The sequence below is a fragment of the Leiobunum rupestre genome, chromosome 2 (genome assembly GCF_980474605.1).
Source record: "Leiobunum rupestre chromosome 2, qqLeiRupe1.1.hap1, whole genome shotgun sequence".
NCBI lineage: Eukaryota > Metazoa > Arthropoda > Arachnida > Opiliones > Sclerosomatidae > Leiobunum > Leiobunum rupestre.
The window spans coordinates 56,091,077-56,111,705 of record NC_143385.1 but is presented as its reverse complement, the minus strand read 5'-3'; the positions used below and the strand labels follow the sequence as shown (position 1 = coordinate 56,111,705).

General features: G+C 38.8%; 1 protein-coding gene across 4 annotated transcripts in view; it reads right to left on the bottom strand.

Moving 5' to 3' along the window:
* Positions 1 to 2,567: 2,567 nt before the first annotated feature.
* LOC149958470 (WD repeat and SOCS box-containing protein 1-like) overlaps positions 2,568 to 20,629 on the bottom strand; it is a 38,970-nt gene continuing 20,908 nt past the window's right edge. For 2 of the 4 annotated variants that reach the window (XM_090165885.1, XM_090165884.1), the window contains 6 exons: positions 12,649 to 12,872; positions 10,951 to 11,183; positions 9,394 to 9,566; positions 9,207 to 9,320; positions 6,820 to 6,930; positions 2,568 to 3,610 (listed from right to left, as the gene is read on the bottom strand). In XM_090165885.1, coding sequence (XP_090022011.1) covers positions 3,445 to 3,610; positions 6,820 to 6,930; positions 9,207 to 9,320; positions 9,394 to 9,566; positions 10,951 to 11,183; positions 12,649 to 12,872 — 1,021 coding nt within the window. In that variant the 3' untranslated portion in view covers positions 2,568 to 3,444. Of the gene's footprint in view, positions 3,611 to 3,646; positions 3,662 to 4,657; positions 4,839 to 6,819; positions 6,931 to 9,206; positions 9,321 to 9,393; positions 9,567 to 10,950; positions 11,184 to 12,648; positions 12,873 to 20,629 lie in introns of those variants that run through there. The other 2 variants (XR_016478504.1, XR_016478505.1) reach the window with 2 other exon arrangements.

The following is a 20,629-nucleotide window of genomic DNA, read 5'->3' as shown; positions in this document are numbered from 1 at the left end:
TTAGTACAGTCAAAGGTACGGCTCTGTACACCTATTACGCGGAGTGATCAGCCCCTCGATAATAAACTACCATATTTTTATATATAATAACTACCATTTTGTACCCGGCTTTTCCCGGGGAGAGCCTCGCGTAATTCCAATAAGAGTTTTTTTATGTAAAAAAGGGCATCTGCGCCTAGAGAAGTGCCCCAACGGCTGCACGTCGGGGTTGAGTGAGAGTATACCTCCAAGCACGGCATTGTTTACTATTGGCCAAAAAGAACTCGCAGCATGGGTACGGAAGGTAGCGAAGAGGTCATAATAGTGGCGTTGAGCTAGAAAAAAAAAGCCGAGCACGGGGCGCCAATTTCAGCGCTGAGAACGATGAAAACGTTTGGGGTAAAACTGCTCGACCTCAGTAAGCAACCGCCACTGAACGCGGCGTTGAGAACGATAACAACGAACAAAACCCCTTTTTGCTCGGGATAAAATATCTCGTCCTCTGTGAGCAAACGACACTGAACGTGACGCTGAGAACAATTAAAAAGAACAAGACCCCTTTTAACGGTAATAGTTAGTGTAGGGAGCTGTTGGCTCAATCTCGTGGCATGCAGGGCTTGCCACCACCCTCCTACGCATTGTAACCCGGCCACCTGAATTAATGGCTTTAAAAGTCGCTTGATGACTTAGGCCTATTATTATTATTTTTCATTCGGGATAAAATCACTCGTCCTCTCTGAGCAGCTGCCATTGAACTCTGCGCTGAGAACAGAGGGAGTTTGCTCTCTGTGGGCGGAGATAATTTTGCCCGAGCTATATGTCTCTCGCTCAGAGTGAGCACGCTCACGTATTTACCTGTCACAGTTGCTGAATATCTTTGATAACTCACTCAGAAATAAAGTTAGTTTTTTAACTCTGAACACTCATTTCTGAACATTGAAATATGATAATGCCCACCTCTGTGTTGAGCTAAAAAAAACGTCCACGTGGCTACAACTACACCAAGGATAATAAGGTTTCCGCCAGGCCCGTACACAGCCGCCAAAACTCGGGGGCGCTCAAATTCTTTTTGGGGGTGCTACCTTGAGTCATTTTTATCTCCCCACCGATGAAATTAGTATATATACCAACATTTGGTTTATTGTGTTATTTTTTAAACTTTAAATTTCGATTTCCTTGAAAACATATTTTATTAAAAATATTTAAATACATTTTATATACAAAAATGCATGTAACAGATGTTATGTTATATCGGTTTTTTAATATACAAATATTTTAGATCATATCTTTCGGTATTTGAGCAATCGATTTTTTTCGGTCGGTCGGATTGGGGATGCTCAAGTATTCATTTGGGGGCGCTAAGCATCCCCTGGCGCCCCCCCCCCCCCATGTACGGGCCTGGTTTCCGCACGGTATTAAATCCTCCTTGGAAAACCAATTTATGACTTGTAGAAGAAAACAGTTCCAATCAAGCGCCCTCCCTACATGGCCACTTGCATTGCCCGTTAACTATCAAGGGAAGAATTCTTAGAATTCTGGTGGGTTAGTAATGTCGGCTAAAAATTAAAAGTTTTAAAACCTATGCTGAAATATCTCGTACCACTATCTATAAAGACAAAACTTTCCATTTTTTTTAGGAAAGTACGGTTATCCAAACATTTTGTCGATAAAAGGGAATATACACTATCAAGGTATTTAGTGGAAACCTATCCTAGAAAGAAAATGGAGATGTAAATAGTAACTCTCAACGTGACCTAGTCACCTAGCTAGATGTATAATGCAAGCAGAAGGCACCTTTTTAGTCCTTTATTATCATTATTTGTGACAACGTTTATTTATCCATTAATAGTCTTAATAACGCGAGAGTGACACGGTTGATTTATTCCATTAGTAGTTTTGACAACGTGTATTTTATTTCATTAGTAGTCTTGGCAACGTGGATAGAATTTACCTCTCGCAGCAAAGAAGAGACGGACTCGATCTCTGATTACGGTACTGGTTTCCCTCTATAAAAACTTGTAGAGGTTAACGGTAATAGTGAGTGTAGGGAGTTGTTGGCTCACCTGGCATGAAGATCTTCCAAAGTATACCTCCTACGCCTTGTAACCCGATTACCTGAATTGATGGCATTAAAGGTCGCTAGGTAACTTGGTGGCGTCTTGGATATTAGCCTAGCTGATTATTATTATTATATCAAAAATATCAGGCTTTTGGTTCACCACGTTTATTAGCCAGTGGCAAACGTAAAGTTCTTGATGTAAAGGGCTCAACATAAAGTTGTTAAGGTCAAGTATCATCCATACATAAGTACCGGATATTAATTATTAACTGGCAAGATATGTAAATCAAAGCATTACTGAATTAAAAATGATTGAGCCTTTTAGTTACCTTAAAATGATGTTTCGTAAATTCAAACATTTTGTTGTCACCACAAAGTAGTACCAACATCATAGTGAAAAATAAAACAATTTCCGCATATACCATTTTATTTGTAAGTTTAGAAGTATGCTCTACGTTTAGTTTATCGCCTACTAGTAAACCAATAAAATCGTTTCCGTGTGTTCCACTACACGTAATAAATACTCCTAGCATTTTAATTCCTTTTATTTCAAATATGACTTAGTATACAAGCTCATTACAAAAACTATGAATCTTTTAATAAATCGAAATATTTCACGCGCAATTTACTGCGGATGAACCAAAAACTTATTTTATATTAAAATAAAAACGCATTTTTGAACCGCTTCGCGAGTGGCATTTATATCATGAAATAGGACTTAACATTGGCACTGACATAAAAGAGTTAAAGAAATGGACGTGTAAATAAATTGCCCATTCAATAATGGTGGATGTCTTAGTTTCGACTAAGTTTTGTTTAATTAAATTAAAATCGATGATCAGTTTCTAAGCCTCTTATTTGGAAAGGGATGGTGCTTGTATTGCGTTAAACGAAATTAAAAAGCCCTATGATTATTTCGGGGCTAGATGTAAATGGCTCTATAAGTTTGAAATTCGAGGCCACGATATAATTCTTTTAATACATAAGCTTCCACTTATATTTGTCTTCGAAGATGGAATATAGTACTTTTAAGACTTGATATATTTACATTTGTTGGTAATACTAAGTAGATTTCAGAATTATTAAGTTATATTTCGGTAATTATTTTCAGCACACATACCCTTTAATCGCTTATTTCGCCCATAGATGGCGGTTTCGTAATACTCGGCCACTTTGAAAATGGATGGTTTAAACCGGAAGTGTTACGTAAAAAGTATAAATTATAAAATAACCCAGGTTTGAGAAACAGATCTTCAGTGAAAATGGCTGGTTTGATCGCGTCGAGATTAACAAATTTTAACCTCAGTGGTAAAAAATACGTTTAAAATTATTTATGTTTTATAGCTCAATACTAAAATTTAACCTTTAAAAGAACAGTGAACCAAATGTAGAAACTTAGGCTTCACTTATTCCCACTCCCTATAATGAAGGTAATCGATCAACCGCTTTGGAATGAACAGCTTGTCGACGTCTTGCGATTTCACCTGTCGCCTGATTGTTATTCTGCATAGGAAGAGCAAAGGCTTTACTGCCATGGTTGCTTGCCAAAAACTGACAGTACCAGTACGAGTTCTGCAATGATAACGAAATCATGGAATGAGAAAGCAGATAGCCCAAGTTTGTCTGCAATTATCAAATACCGGTAAACTAATTTTATTCAACATGCATCTAACTTTAAAGCCAATTTTCTTATTTTATATTTAAAAATTGTTTTAATAGTAATATTACAATGTAACCAGGTAAATAAATCGTTTTTCTAACATCAATTCTGTTTCATTAAATTAATCTTAGACTTTGAGTAGTCATGTAACACTAAGACTGTGTTTTTGTAAAAACCTTATGTCAGGACGGGTGTTCCGCCCCTATCATAAATAAACAGACCCACCAAGAACTCCTACCCTTTCTTATCAAAACCATCCTTCCACCAAGAACTCCGACCCTTTCTTATCAAAACCATCCTTCCACCAAGAACTCCGACCCTTTCTTATCAAAACCATCCTTCCACCAAGAACTCCGACCCTATCTTATCAAAACCTACCTTCCACCAAGAGCTCCAACCCTATCGTAACAAAAAATCTTCCATCAAGAGCTCCGATCCTATGGTAACAAAACTGACCTACCTCCAAGAGTTCCGACATTATCGTAACAAAACCAACCTTCCACCAAGAGTTCCGACCTTATCATAGCAAGGCCAACCTTATAATAACCAAAACCTTCCATAAATAAAGAGCTCCACCAATATCTGACCAAAACCCACCTTCCACCCAGAGTTCCGAACCTATCCTAACAAAACCTTCCACAAATAAAGAGCTCCACTAATATCTGACCATAATCCACATCCAAGCAAGAGCTCCTCCCCTCTTAAACTAAACTGTGTTCTAAGAACCTCGCCCACATGAAAATTAGGTTCCGTTTCCTTCGGAACGAAATGAAAGTAATTAATTCTAACAATTCGGTTTTCCACAAATATGAACTGCAGAAAACGCAAAAATCATTTACCTGGTTATCATAGTTTCAAATTAATCTGCCGTATAGTTACGCTATTAGATAAATTTAACTGGCATGTATTTATAGGTTTTGTTCTTTAGAATATATTTAAATTTGGCCTAGAACAAGAACCTTTTTGATAAAAAGTGGTGAAAAAACCTGCCGAAGCAGACATGAGATTGGACCATTATCATATTGGTTAACCGTTGGGTTTGCTGGGCGTGTCAAAGGGGGACGTGGCCGCAGTGTCGCCGCCCAAGCTGGCTCCGCCTCCGTTAAACCCCGAAGATTCCCCACCAAAGAGACTTAATCACTGCAAATGGAAAGTTATGAAAGTCGACGCCTAACCACACAGACATTGCTGCCAGACAGACAAATCGAAGTTAAATTTAAAAAAATTATTTTCATTTCCACAATGTTCGGAATATAGTATTTTTTTTATTTTCTAACGCATTATTATTATTATTAAATATCGAATTTAGAAGTTGCCTTCTTTTGAAATAGCAGTAAGAATTACCATCTTCCAGAACTTGGGGCCGCGTTCACTAGAGCAGCGGTTCCCAAAAGGTGTTCCGCGCAACCCTGGGGTTCCATGGAAGGGTCACAGGGGTTCCGAGAATTCGCAGCGCGGCCATCTTTGTTTGTGTCAAGAGTTTAAGATGAGTAAAAAAAATGAGTTGGGGTTCCGCCAGAATTAGGTGGATAATTTAGGGTTCCATAGAAAAATAAAATTGGGAACCGCTGCACTAGAGTAAACGTTGAGCCCTGTTTCTAACGGTACCTTTTCACGTTGGTCAACGGTTGCTCAATGAAGTCATCGGTTTTTCATTGATCAACGGTATAGTGATAGTGATTTCATTTTTATAAGGAAAACAAAAGAATTACGAAAATGAAAGTAATTAACAAAAAGTTTCCATCTTTCATCTAAATTGTTTGTATACGTGGGAATTTTAATCCAGTCCCCTTTGTTCTTGGATTTTGGACAAACGTCCTGTGATTTCTCACGATTCGTTTAGGTTCCCAGTTTAGCTTTTGCTTGTGATAAATAGAAATTAGAAAAAAAATATTTTGCCAAACTAAAGAAAAGTAAGAGGATAGTGGTGTTCATGAAGGGTTCATTAATTATAAGTAGACCAGTACTTTCAAAAAGCTTATTTCCAAGCCTGTAGTTGCTGAACTAATATTTAGCAGACGACAAATAAGCTGGAATAATGCCAAATGTCCGAAGACAAGTTCATTTGAAAATGTGTGTACTTCATAGAGTAATTGAACTAAAGCAAGCTAAGAACCAATTTTAGCAAAGTAAACAAAATAAATATATTCCAAACATCGTGTGCATATTTTGCAGTGGCGTAAATGAAGGGCCCGTGGGGAATGACCTCGCGGAGACCTTAGTTACGCCACTGGTATATGGGGCACCCTTGTTTGCTTTTTTCCTTAAAATATCCAATAACCGACTAGCCCACAATGCAATGGATAAACGTTTACTTTAAGTACTTATGTGGCCAAAATATTTTCAAATTATAATGCCAAAAAGCTTTAAAAAATGGGTTACGTCAGCAACATATGCAAAAAAATACACTCCACTACCATAAAGTTAGCAAGTGGACAGAAGTATAATCTTGTCAAACCTAGATCTTTGGAAATTATTAACCTACCATTTAACAAACACGTAAATCTTCAGTTGCAAGCTCAACAAACAGTCCATGATAGAACTAAAGGTATGGTATCGAATCTAAAGCTTTAATCATTAAAATGTATCAATTATAATTAACTAATCAGAAACTGCACTTGCGCAGACCGTCAACTGTAAAAATTACTTCGTAAGAAAAATTAATCCATAAACTATGCACATTAATTTGATAAATTATAGGGCTTTAAGAAAATACCATAAGATGGCGGCGTTGTGCTCATTCCACCAAAAACGTTTTAAGGTTAAAAACAAACCGTGGCAAAATGTGCATATTTTACTTCAAAATTACACAATTAAAAAAATTATTAATTTAAAAATCTTGATACATTTCGAAAACAAGAACAGCTTTCCTATAAAATAAATGTTAAAAATGTTTCTTTGCATATGTTGGTATGGCGTATTTCAAGGTACAAATTCAAACAAAAATTCGCATATAATGGGATATTTAGCAAAACGTTTAGGAAATTTAGTGTGAAATAGCCTGGCAGCAACGTTTACATAAAAAATGCATTTATACATTCTCAAATTCAAACAGCATTTTGAATACAAAATTTTTTTAAATATATATACGCTTCATAAAAATTGATGAAATCGAACTTACCCAACTGCCAGAACTCGACCTGATGGGGAGTACGAGCAGCACAAGGCATCCTCAACTGTACCGACAGCTACGGGATCATCTTCACTTATTATGTCCCAAAATCTCAAATAACTGTTAACAAAAAGGTATTAATTGAGAGCAGATATTTATTTTTGCTTAAAAACATCTAACTTCTCAGTCGATAATTCAAACTAAAGGAAGAAAAAAATGCGTTTGCGCAAACGCTTCCCATTTTGAGAGAAACAGCGTTAAAGGCGAAAAAAAAGATAACAGTGCCGCCAGAATCTTATTATTTTGTTTGAAATACACAGAAAATCCCGACATTTTTGTTTTTCCCGAAAATGAGCTGCAAATTAATCATTTCTGGAGAAGCAGGGTCTAGGACTATTTAATTATTTATGTTTTTATTTTCAAGAGGGATATCTGCTCTGTATTGCGATTTTAAATTCGCGGACTATATTTAGAGCTCAACGTTTTTCCCCATTTCCACCTCTGCTGCGCGTATATTGGCAATTTACCGGTTTTGTCGTGGAAGACGTCAACTCAACTTGAGAGACTTTTAGCCCTTTTTTGGGTCGCGCTGTAACCTCAACCATTTGTCATATTTCAATTCTGTAAACGGATTTAAAACAAGGTGGTTCACTTCATAGGCCCGTCTGTCCACGATTTATAATTTTATCAATAACGCCATTAAAATATAAGTTTTTGAAGCCACGAAATTACGGTAGAGGCATTCGTTTTCTCTCAAGTTTCTCATTGGTGCGCAATGCTGGGCATGCGCTACGGGAAGTTCGTTTTGGGGGTCGTTCATAAAGAACGTAAGTAAGTGATAGTTGGTTGTTGGGTGATCCATAAATAATCTTTTGTGTTAAAGTCACGTGTTAAGATTGACAACTGTTTGAATGAAGAGAAAATTAATTTTCCGAGTGTTAATAAATGGTCATATATTATAACAAAAACAGTTCTCCGAACTGAAAAACTGTTTAGAGCTCTTACCAGTTAAAGCCTTAAAGGTGCAAATATTACTTTGATTCTAATTTTATATCTTCATTTATTTAGTAAGAGCTCTAAACAGTTTTTTTCCGTTCGGAGAACTGTTTTTGTTATAATATATGACCATTTATTAACACTCGAAAATTAATTTTCTCTTCATTCAAACATAGTTGTCAATCTTAAAGGGAATATAACCTCAGGTATTTGGTGTGGAACACCAACGCTTGCAGCTCTGGCCGCTCATGCCTTTGGCTTTAAAAATGTTTGGCGCCACTGTACAGGGACATTTGAAAAATTGAAGGGGTCTTCCATAAAGATTGCTTTGCAGGTTATATTCCCTTTAAGATTGACAACTATGTTTGAATGAAGAGAAAATTAATTTTCGAGTGTTAATAAATGGTCATATATTATAACAAAAACAGTTCTCCGAACTGAAAAAACTGTTTAGCGCTCTTACCAGTTAAAGCCTTAAAGGTGCAAATATTACTTTGATTCTAATTTTATATCTTCATTTATTTAGTAAGAGCTCTAAACCGTTTTTTTTTCGTTCGGAGAACTGTTTTTGTTATAATATATAAAGTACCAAAACAAAAACAGTGTAAATTTCCCTGTACTGCGCTATTTGCTATTTGAGACTTTTTTGTTGAACCTGTGCCAAAATTCTTTTTACTTCCGATTGCTAAGCAAGGGTTTTTCTTTATGAAAAGTATGTTATTTTTTTGCCTACTTCGAATAAATTTAAAACAAATTAGTTTGTTTCGCGCACTCTACAGCTAAACAGAAACTGGCAAATACGTTTTGCTTAGAGCGTTTGATTGAAACCTCAACGTGTTTCGGGAACCAGGGTGGAAAACTTCGCTCACCAACAAAGACGGGTCAATGTTGTAAGGTCATCGATAGATTTACCCAGGGCCTAAGAGCTCACAGTCAGTGTCGGATTATCCAATAGGCGCGCGCCTAGTACATCGTAGGTCGCGCGGGGGGGGGGGGGGGTCCTCAAAATTATATAAGCAATAAAAAACATGAAAACCACTTTATGAGAGAATTGCGCCAAGTTCCTCAAGGGAACTTAATCCGCCACTGTTCACAACATTACTACAGTATTTTATTGGCCCGAAAAGCCTTTAACCTGTTTCGCGTACTCTACCGCACCCTGAAACCAATAAATAGGTTTTATCGTACTATATCGCTACCTGAAACCAATAAATACGTTTCGCGTACTCTACCGCACCCCGAAACTATAAGACCGATTTTGCAACACTGCTCGGTTACTCCCGGCCTGATTTTAATGCTCAGGCAATAATTCGTGAAGATTTATTTGATTTACTCTTTACACTTAGCGCCCCAAAGCAATAAATAATTTTCGCCTACTGATATATTAAAAAAATATTTACCCATCGTCTGCTACAGACGCGATATGAGCGCCATCTCGGGAGAAGGAAAGTCCTCGGACGTAAGTCCCATTCGCTCCACTGGCAAATATTAGACTTGGGGCAGGATGCAAATGTCTAAACATTTCCAGATACAGTTTAAAGATGGTAAACGTGAAGACGCGAGTTAATTGAGTTGAAGCGTGTTTACCCGAAGGATTTGAGCATTTTCCCCGTCTGCGAGTCCCAAAGAATGACCCGGGTGTCGAAGGAAGCGGTGGCTATCAGGCAGCCATCCGGGGAGAAATCGCCAGACACTATCTCATTGTGATGCCCTTCCAGTTTCACTTTCAATTTGTACGTCGCCATGTCCCACACGTGACCCTGAAACAGAGCAATAGGCTTATGCTAAATCCACCTATTACAGCAATAAAAAATAAGTTATTTCCACACTACAGGGCTGATACCCAAATTCATCACTAATTTTAGTGGAAATAGTAACAAACCTCTTCAAAAATAGTAACCAAAAAGTAACCTAAAAGTCACTAAGAAATAACTTCAAAACACGAATTTAAAGTAAAAATCACAGTTTATTGCTTAAAAAGATCGCACTAAAATGTGGCTGCCAAAATAGGAGTAGACATAAGTTGGCTTAGGGAGCCGCCGTTTCATTTCTAGGGAATTGGCCGGTGGCGGCCTCTCCCGCTAGTTTTGTAGCTAAACACGTTTCCCTTCGTTACGAATAAAGGATTTTTTTAAAAGACGGCATTTTTGATTTCTATGGGCAGTACCAAAATTAAATATGATACAATTAAATATCTTAAAATATTTTTTCGTAGAGATAACCTAACAAATTTCAAAAAAGTAACTTTTAGTAACCAAATTAGACAAATAGTAACTTTTAGTAACCAAATTAGACAAATAGTAACTTTTAGTAACCAAATTAGACAAATAGTAACTTTTAGTAACCGATTTAAAAAAAAGTAACTTTTAGTTAAAAAAGTAACCCAGTATCAGCCCTGCACACTACCGTCGAAGTTGGTAAGTGATATACAAGCTAAAATGGTGCCTGGGCAAAACTACGGTACATACTCTTCAGAGATATTAGGTTGAGTTTATATTAGCTTGGAAGGCGAGTCAGGAGACATTACTAAAATTTGAGGAGTCGGTAGAAAGAGTGTGTTTGGGAAAAACTGGTTTTTTGTTTAGCCGACGCCGGGGTCCATTTAACGGGGCCACCGCTGTTAACTCCCAGTTATGTCTCCTGCATGGGTGAGTTTATATTAGCTTGGTTTTATAAGTTGGTTTAAGTTAGGTCTATTTTAGTTATGTTTCGGGCTTTTTTATGGTTAGGTTTATTTCCGATATCTTTCGGGTTTCTGTGAGGTTAGGTCTATTCCAGATAGGTTCCTGGTATCTATAGGGTTAGGTATATTTAAGATAGGTTTCGGGTTTCTGTAAGGTTAGGTCTATTCCAGATAGGTTCCGGGTATCTGTAGGTTAGATTCATTTTAGATAGGTTTCGGGTATCTGTAGGGTTAGGTTCAGTTTAGATAGGTCTATTTCAGATAAACCTAAACTTAAAAACAAACGAAACCTATTTCAGTTAGGTTGTATTAGTTGGGTGTACACTAGCTAGCTTTTATAAGTTAGGTTTTATTAGTTGGTTGTATATTAGCTAGGTTTTATTATTTGTTTGTATATTAGCTAAGTAGGGTTAGATGGAGGAAGAAAAGTATAATTTCGGAGGGTAGCAAGAGGTACGTACCGTCTTACAGCAGCCAACTGAGAGCAGGGATTTGGCATCAGGTGCCCACGAACAAGCGTAAATAGGATGGTTGCTCGTCTTGAGAGTCTTCATCATGTTTCCATCGTCATTCAGGTCCCATAATTTCATTGAGCCATCGTGCGACGCCGACATCAGCAGCAAGCTTCCGTCCGGCGCGAACGACAGGTCAGCCACCAGCTTCGTGTGGTCCATCAACTCCAACATCAGTTTGCCTTTAAACGTAACGTCGTAAGTACGGCACAATCACCGAGTCGAATACAAGTATGCCAGTTCCATATCTTCCGCGTGTTAAATGTTTATTGAGAGCCATTTCTAAAATGGACTTCATGGCATGGAGAAAAGGTCGTAATATCATGCCAGTGGTACAACGGGGAGCTGACATTTAGAAAGAGCCACAGCTTCCTGGCACCTAGGAGCAACAAACACAAGGAGAACGCAGCTTTAAACACGCTAACGCAGAGTTGTGTACGAATTTCATTGGACGAGCGTCACGAGCCTTTACGCTGAACGTTTTACGGGCGGGGGGGGGGGGGAAGACAATTTCCGAATTTTCCCCTTCCGACGGCAGCAGGCGCTTAAGCGTTTAACCAATGAAAACTGTACGCAAGAAAATCCACGACTTTTGACGGGTTACGTTCTCCTTGTGTGGGGTGCTGTGTTTGTTGCTCCTAGCCGACACACGTTGATATCAGGACCCCATTTTCCCCCTTATTTGTCAGCCCCCACTGTCCCGCAGGCATCAGGTCACCTTTAAATTGTTTTTACACGACTAGCCTTATATCCAGCACTCTTGATTTTACCCCTTTGATTAAAAACCGCGGCTCAGCCCTGGCATAGGTAGATAGAGAGAACTAATACCAATCGAATGGCGCCAGAATTAAATTTAAATCGAGTGCCGTTGAAGAGAATTCGTCGATTCCCGGGGACCTATACGGAGCTATAAACTCTTTTTCGCGGTCTTTTCGACCCCTCTTTTTGGCCGCCCGCTAGTCGGCCATTACCTGGAACCACCTGTGGGGGGTCTAGGCTCGGGTCTTTGGTCCCATGAGAAGGGGGGTTAAGGGGGGTAAACTCAACATGAACGCGCCCAGCAAATTCCCCAAAAAAAGAGTGTATAGCTTCCACTGTATTATTCACCTTCACCATCATCACCGCGTACATCAGGAGCGAAAATAACAGCCTCTTTCCTCTATTATTTGAGGAAGAAGCTAAAAAGCCGATGACAACTCGGTCTAGCTGCGAAAAGAGATCGCCAATGATGACGGAGCTAGACCAATTCCTCATTGGCTATGCTCGGGCCAACTAAGAGCGGCATTTAGAGCGTCATAAAAATTAATAAACTTAGCCCCGCCTCTACGACAGTCACATCTTAGTCAGAAGATCTATGTACGTACTTGGAATGCTTATCCTGCCGTATCGCGTTATGCTAAAAATTCTAACGGCTTTGGCCCCGCCTACGCGAGACAAAATCCCCTCTGCGCGCACTCCCTCTCACGTTGTTGCTTGTTAAGTTCACATAGTGACGTCAAAAAAAACATCAGCCAGATCGAGGCGAAAATCTGCCGCGATAAGCATTCCAAGTAGAGGTATGGATTCCTGACGTTCCATATTCGCGGGTGTATACGAATATATTTATGGAGAAAGATAATAAAATGATGGAATCGCCGAGAAACTCACCAGTGTAGACGTCCCATGTTCGGATGCGTCCGTTGCTGTGTCCGGTGGCCAAAACCAAGTCCTTGGAAAGGCTGAAGCGAGTCCAGAATGCCAAGGATGATAAGTGGGATTTATCAGCTGTGGATGACCCAAACGCCACGGATCGTACCAGGTTACCAGTGTCGATAGTTATCGATTTTTGGCTTAGCTGTTGACCTTCATCATCGGTACTGTCCACTGAAGCTCTGTTGAAATGGTTTAAAGTAAGTTTAGGCTTCCACGAAATATTTGTTTCGTTCCTAAATGAACAACACAGGGTGTCCACTTAAAAACGAAAAATGATAAATAACCGAAAAACTTTTTCTTATTTAAAATTTCTATGGAATATTCCTCGTGCAGGGGAATATTCCTCGTGCAGGGGAATATTCCTCGTGCAGGGGAATATTCCTCGTGCAGGGGAATATTCCTCGTGCAGGGGAATATTCCTCGTGCAGGGGAATATTCCTCGTGCAGGGGAATATTCCTCGTGCAGGGGAATATTCCTCGTGCAGGGGGGACATTTACTAGTGCACAATTGAATGACCTTGAACCAATAAGAAGCCGATAAATTGAAGGTTAATTAATTCAGTGTTTGATTATAAAATAATCTGATTAGTTTTAACGCGACTAAATCAAATAAATACTGAGTAGTTAACATCGGTACATTTATGCCACCGTCGGCTACGATATATGCTTGAGCTCGTTTAACGACGGAGTTCATAGTGTTGTTCAACATTTCAATAGTTCTTTCTATAAATGTTTTACGCTTACCCAACTTGTTAAAAGTAGAAGTATAACATGTTGCTCTTACGTCACAAGACTGAGCTTTGGTGGAATTATCTTAGCACGCGCAATTTGCACGAGCGTTAGAAAATAGGAAGCTCCTCGTGATGCGAGCGCGCGCTCGTAGTGTTGGAGAAGGTAAATGCAGTGACGTAAGAGCTACATTAAAACAAAAAGGCCATGTTACTTTAAATATAGAAAGAACTATTGTAATCTCACGGAAGACATTTATTATTCTTTCTTGTTGTCATGACAACCCATCTTACTGAAATCAGGTTAAATTCATTAACCTTAAATTTCTCGGCTTCCATAGGAATGTAACGACAAATATTAGCCCTTTCATAATAAGTGTACTATTAACTTTTGGTGGCATTGATTCTGGGAATTCCAAGTCCCTTCTTGGCGGGCGCGCTGGTCGCGTAGGCCTTGAGGAGATATGGCGTTCCCATTGTCAATGCCAGTGTTGACGTTTCGCGAGGGTCAGGACCCCCTGGCCAGAGCTCGGCCCTCGTGTTTCGTTTCTTTTTGAGGATGCTCGCTTCTCTTTCCTTGGGATTAGTGGGTTTTTCCTAATCGTTTTAAAAATTTCCAATATAGTGGTTTCCCCTTCACCCTTTTTTCTAAGAATCCAAAAAAAGGAGGGTTGCCATGATTGTACTTGCAAAATATTTATCACGTGCGCGTATGGTGCTCGGTAAATTTCCGATGTTTTTGGTGCGCGCATTCTGGAGGGTACTATGACGTAGGTCAGGACCGTTGGCAGAAATAATACGGTCGAGTTTTGAAAAAAAGGAAGGCAGAAGTTGACGAGATCGCGATACGCGAGTCACGCTCTATGAAACGACTTCGCAATTAAAAACGTGTGTATGCGGCAACGAGACCGGCAGTGATCCGGTCGTCAACGACATCAACCAAGGGAACCGAGCCACCGAGCCGAGGGAGCCCAGCCATCAAGCCGAGGCAACCAGGAAGCATGGCCTTCGGGACATGGACTAATTAATGTATAAATTAAAAACGCGTGAATCTCGATGATATCGCCCATTTTTTCGTCGCACGTGTAATTATTTATTCTGATAATAAAATAGAATCACGTGGGCTTAGCAATATTTATCTGCATTTGTCTTAGCCAATAAGATTATCCCTTCCGAGCAAGCACGCGCCAATTTACACAATGAACCGATGAAGATTTTCAAATCAATTTCTTTTAAGATCTATTAAATTGATTGATATTAATTTTTCGGCCCATACATTCGAGACGTTATTCTCAATTTCTCCAGACAAAAATAAAATTAAAAAAGTGGATTTAAGTGATTCCGATAATGGTAAATCAAAGTTCAAAGATTTTTTTGGACAAGGCTTAGAAAAAGATGAACAGGAAAGGTATAAAGAAATCTTTCGTGTGTTCTTTATGACAATACTTCGAATCACTTTTACACGAAGGGTAAACACACAGCTTTTTACTCATAATTAATTTGTAAAACTACTTAAATAAATTAAAGCTCTTAAATCATACACCTTATTCAAATGAACCAAAAAAAAACGTTTATTTTTCAAATTATAAGCAGACGCCAACATCGATAGACTCCAAGACTTGCAGATAGAGGGCAGCATCGTTTTCCGTTTGATGACGTTTTGACTCGGCTAACTTTGCTTAAGGGGGGAGGAAAAGAGGGAACAGCATTAACAAGACTTAGTCGCCGATTTTATGAGAGAGTGGCGTTGTGCGGACCGTCCCTGTGTATACATTAATTAGTCCATGTTCGGGATGACCACCGATGCTACATTGGATGTCCAGAATATTTAAGTATCGAACTTTCATTTAATCATCCGGTCGGTAGATTCTACCCTCACGCGTAACGGCCATAAGGTCAGGTAATTATTGTTACCGAACATTAATTATGACTACCGAACATTAATTATGACTACCGAACATTAATTATGACTACCGAACATTAATTATGACTACCGAACATTAATTATGACTACCGAACATTAATTGCGTAATGCATTTTTGAATGTTAAGACTCGAGATATGCCTCGTTCTATAATTTTTAATTCAAAGTTAGTTATTTTGTTAATCATTTAGTGGTGGCCACCTATTTCTTTTATTTTCAAGTGTGTTATAATTCTCATGATTTCATTAAACGTACTCTACTTTGGCAACCTTCTAAACTTTGGTTTCTCTTATTATTTTTAATACGTTAATAATTCCCCTAGACAACGATTTCCTTTAATTTTAATACCGCTAACCCCGAAAGTTAAGCGAGCAAGCCCGGAACCATTATTTTAAATGTCGAGGTTAAGATACGCGAATAAGCTTATTGAGCCTAACGTGCTCTCTTTTACATACCCGTCTTATTGGGCCTAATGCCCACCTTTTACGGACCGAATAGGCTTATTCATGTTGTTAAGTTATAATAATTAATAATTCCTCTACAGGAATTTGAAATTTTTCAAAATAAAAAAGGGTTTTTCAGATATTTGTCATTTTTCGTTTCTTAGTTTCAACTTTGCTTAAACGAGGTATTAAGGTCATTTATTTCAAATTAGGGACCGTGATCAAGTTGCGACGATCTTTAAAGGGGAACGGTCAAGCTTTAACCAGTTAGATAGCCCTATAGCCCATTAAAAACTAAAATTTATGGCGAAAAAAATATTGAGTGGTTAATTTTTAATAAAATAAAGAAATTTCGGGAAATCGAAAAGCGCGCGTCCGCCGCGACACCTGGTGAGAAGTCGGTGAGACAGAAAAACAACGTAAAAGCGCGCGCTGCTGAAGACGCGAAAAAATTGTTTCGCACGCGCGGCGCGTTCCAGTTATAAGAGACTTAAGCAGAGCTGCCAGATATAAAATTACTTCTACCGCCCAACTGCTTTTTAAAGTAGCCCAATTTCCCGCCCAATATAAAATTCAGTATTTTTGAAATTAGCCCAAATTCCAGCCAAATTTCTTACGTTCTAGTTTCGGAAAAAGGATAAGGCGCATATTTCAAACGCTAGTACGCGTTGCTATCGTAAATTTAATAAAATTATTTAGATAAAAGACGTTTGAAAACGGCGACTTTTAACAAATGTTTTTCAGGATAACTACTTTGAATACTGCATTGTTTATTTGTTTGTTTTATTTCATACTTTGAAACACGTTATCCTAAGAGACTCAGAGAGGGCGCCAGCTACAGTAATTGCTGATTGGTTGTTTTGAACTTCGATGCCATCACGTGGGAAAAAAAGACCAAATGCTTACCCCTTTTTTGTCAGCCCCCATTCTCCTGCTGGCATCACGGTGGCGCGTTAAAAACGTTTAACATTAAGCCGATTGCCCGTGTTTTTTCTCGGAAAAAATGGTCAAAACCCAAAATGCAACCACCTTTTAGCCGATTTTCGTATACGGACTAAAGGTTTTATAAAGCAGCCCAAAACTAGCCCAACAGCCCAAAGTTTTTTCTCCCGAAAACGAATCTTCAAAGAAGCCCAATTGGGCTGTAAAAAAGCCCAACTGGCAGCTCTGGACTTAAGCCTAAATTGCGCGATTTTAAAAGTTAGGATAGTTCGCCAATCGCTCATACGGGGTTAGGGGCGCTGGCGGCAGCCCCTAAGATGGCGGCGAAAATTCAAACCCAAACACCTGGCGTTATTTTTCGTTTCAACTTTTTGGGCCAAAAGCTATTTTTTCAAGACAAAAAAAGGTACGTGTTAGTATATTGAACGTCTTGTTAATCTTTTGATACGGAAATAAGGCCATATTTGGGAAAGCATGGCCGTTCCCCTTTAACGTTGCTGGCAATCCCCCTCACGCTCTAACAGTAACCTCCTTCCCCCATAAATCAAATCAGCCTGGTATTTCAATGGGTTCCCTAAAACTGACGTCATTGAAGAGCTAGATCATTATCCCTAAGTTGAAATAAATGTATTTTCGACATAAATATACAAACGGCAATACAGGCACTCCACTCAACAAACCCCTTCTATTAGAAATAATGAATGTAATTTCCTCTCCGTTCATTTCTACAAAAGTAGTATTTTCTTGCAAAACAAATACGGAAGTGACGTATTCTTTAAGAGGCTTTTCAAATAAGTTCTGCCATACGCTAACGGAAATTCACTCTGAATTCTTGGCTCGCGTAATAATACTACTACATTGCTTACCGAAATAAATTTTAAGCGAAAAGGTCATAACTAAAAAATGTCCATAGGCGCTTCAATAAAATATCTGCAAAGAAATCACCAAGAAATAATATTTCCGAGAGCCAAGAACCGCGAGTCACTGTTTAAACAGTGCTCATTGAAATAATGGAAACTTTTCCCCTGTAAACAGAACGTCGTGTTTTTGTTAAGCTTTACATGTCACTAAAGGTACCTGTTTTAAAGGAAACACTTGTTGCTGCCGTAAAGGTGAAAAGTTTCCATTATTTCTACGAACACTGTATAAACAGTGACTTGCGGGTCCTGGCTCTCAGAAATATTATTTCTTGGTGATTTCCTTGAAGATGTTTTATTTAAGCGCCTATTACGCGAGCGCAAGTGACACTTAACTTCAATATCGTTCAATCGTGAGTTCAATGAGAATTTCTGAAATACATCACGATCATGAACCCTTTTTATGTAAATAATTGAACGATATTTCAAAATTTACGCCCACTCGAAATTCTAACAGAATTTCATTTATCCAGTTCTCGAATTTAGAAATCGAGACTACAGAATATTGCACCATATTTCGTGATGTCATGTATGGATTTTTAATACTCACTCGAAATTCGCCTATGACCATTTTAAGAAATTTTCCCTGACTTTTAAACGCCAAAATTTGACAATTTAAAATTTATCAGAATTTAATAAATTTAAATCAACTTATATTTCAATACATAGGTTATTGCAACATTAAAAAACTTTAAATGAACTAAATAATAATCACCGAATTTGTCATAGATATACGGTAAAAATTACCTTAAAAAATACTGTCAAGATAAAATTGAACTCTTGACTTTTTAGGAGATTTTAAATTCCTTAACTTTTCCTTGACACGTGGCAGCCCTCCAATGCCGTAGCCGGGATTTTGGTTGGGTGGGGGCACAAAATTAAATTGTTCATATATCCATACGTTTCAGAGGCGGTACGTGCCCTTGTTGCCTTCCCTGGTTACGTCACTGTGGCAGCTAGGAGCAACAAACACAACACCCCACACAAGGAGAACGCAACCCGTCAAAAGTCGTGCCTTTTCTTGCGTACAATTTTCATTGGTTCGACGCTTTAGCGCCTGCTGCCGTCGGAAGGGGAAAATTCGAAAATTGTCTTCCCCCCGCCTGTAAAACGTTCAGCGTAAAGGCTCGTCCAATGAAATTTGTACACAACACTGCGTTAGCGTGCATAAAGGCTAGCTGCGTTCTCCTTGCGTTTGTTGCTCCTAGATGGCAGAAACTTTCAATTAAAGGCCTGTTGCCGATTTAAACAGCAAAATGTAGTGATTTAAGTGACTTAAAAAGAAGAAAAACCAAGGTTTTAAAAGTTAAAAAAATGTGTTTTCGAGCTGCAAAGCAAGCAGACGAATTCAAACTCTCCGAGCGCAGCTGCAGCGGGATTTATAAGAAATATTTTTTTAGCTAAATCAAACGGAGTTCATTTCAGTTTAATTTAGAAGATAATTTTTTTGAAGACGAAATAATATTAAAAACGCAAAAATCCTAAGAAAGTGATAAATGGTGAAAAAAGTGACTTTTAGTGACAGAATTAAAAGAAGTTATTTTAAGTGACAAAAGTAACTCAGCAACAGGCCTGCAAAGATTAGGCGAATATCGCACTTTAGCCAAACAACCCTAACGGCGAAGTAACGAACTAATAACGGCACACATAGGGAAAGGGGAGGGAGGGGGGTAAAGCCCTAATTTCAGAAGGACAACGAAGGGTCTTAATAAAGCGGGCGTGTCCCCGACATCCAATCCGGGATTCGGAAGTCCCGGAATAAAAATCAATGACGTGGAGGGGGGAGGGTGGAGGGAGTTGGAGGGGTGCCCGAAAACAGCGTTTTCCCGGGCGGTCCGCGATACCGATGACGTCACGAAGAATTTCCCCATCCTTGATCCGGAGAACAATGCGGCAAGCGCACCTCGGCTGCTGCCAGTACGCTGCCAGCGCCGTTATAAATAGATTTCTCTCCGAGAACGGGAGATGCAGAGGATTACCGCCAACAAAGGGGACCCTAGTTTCACCGTTTTCACGGCCTCAAACCTCAGCGGGAATTATAATTGAGATATTTAAAGGGCAATGTAGGGGGAGAAGGGGGTTTGAATGGAACTATGTTTTGTTCTACAATTCGTAAGTTGGTTTTCCAAGGAGGATTTTATACCGCCCAGAAGCCTTATTCTAATTGGTGTAACCACGTGGTGCAATTTCGATCTCATTCGCGAATTATTCGATTTTCTTAGCTCACCACCGACGAACCGAAGATTTTAGGCTTAGCTTAATTTTTTATTATGGAGAAAAGAACCGATTTAGTTTGTTTAATCGAAAATATCAACGTCAATGTATTGGAATAAATTTTTTATTATGGAGAAAAGAACCGATTTAGTTTGACGTTGATATTTTCGATTAAACAATGTATTGGAATAAAATTATTTGCCAATTGAATATTTTCAATGATGGAAGTTGAAACATTAGGCCTTGGACGCCTTATATCTCTGCCGCTAACCTCATCCAGTCTTCCTTAACATTTTTTCAATCATTATACCCCGACAGAATATTTATCTTTGTTTTATTAAATTTCTTTTGTATAAGGATCCAATTTGTCGGTAACCTCAAAAACTTCGCTTTGCTCGCAATGCATGGATTTTGCTATCGCGTAAAGCTTGTTTTCCACTGGCGCGCGCAACGACGCGTTTCTCAGAATTGAAACGTTCAAACGTTTTTACGCGCGTAAAGAAAATAACATTATGACGCGCGCTAGTGGAAAACAAGCTTTAGATCCGCGAGAAGCGCATTGATACAAAATAAATTCGGCAAATATGGTTCTGCTTTTTTTTTACAAAAGGAAAGGCTAGGGCAGATAGCGCGTGCGTAGTCGTTATTTTTAACTATAAGATAATTTACCCCCTGCATGGCCACTTGCGTTGCCCTTTAATCATAAGCGTTATTTCTTAGCACAGGGTGACCACTTAAAAACCCTAAAAATTTCTAGGAATATAGGAAA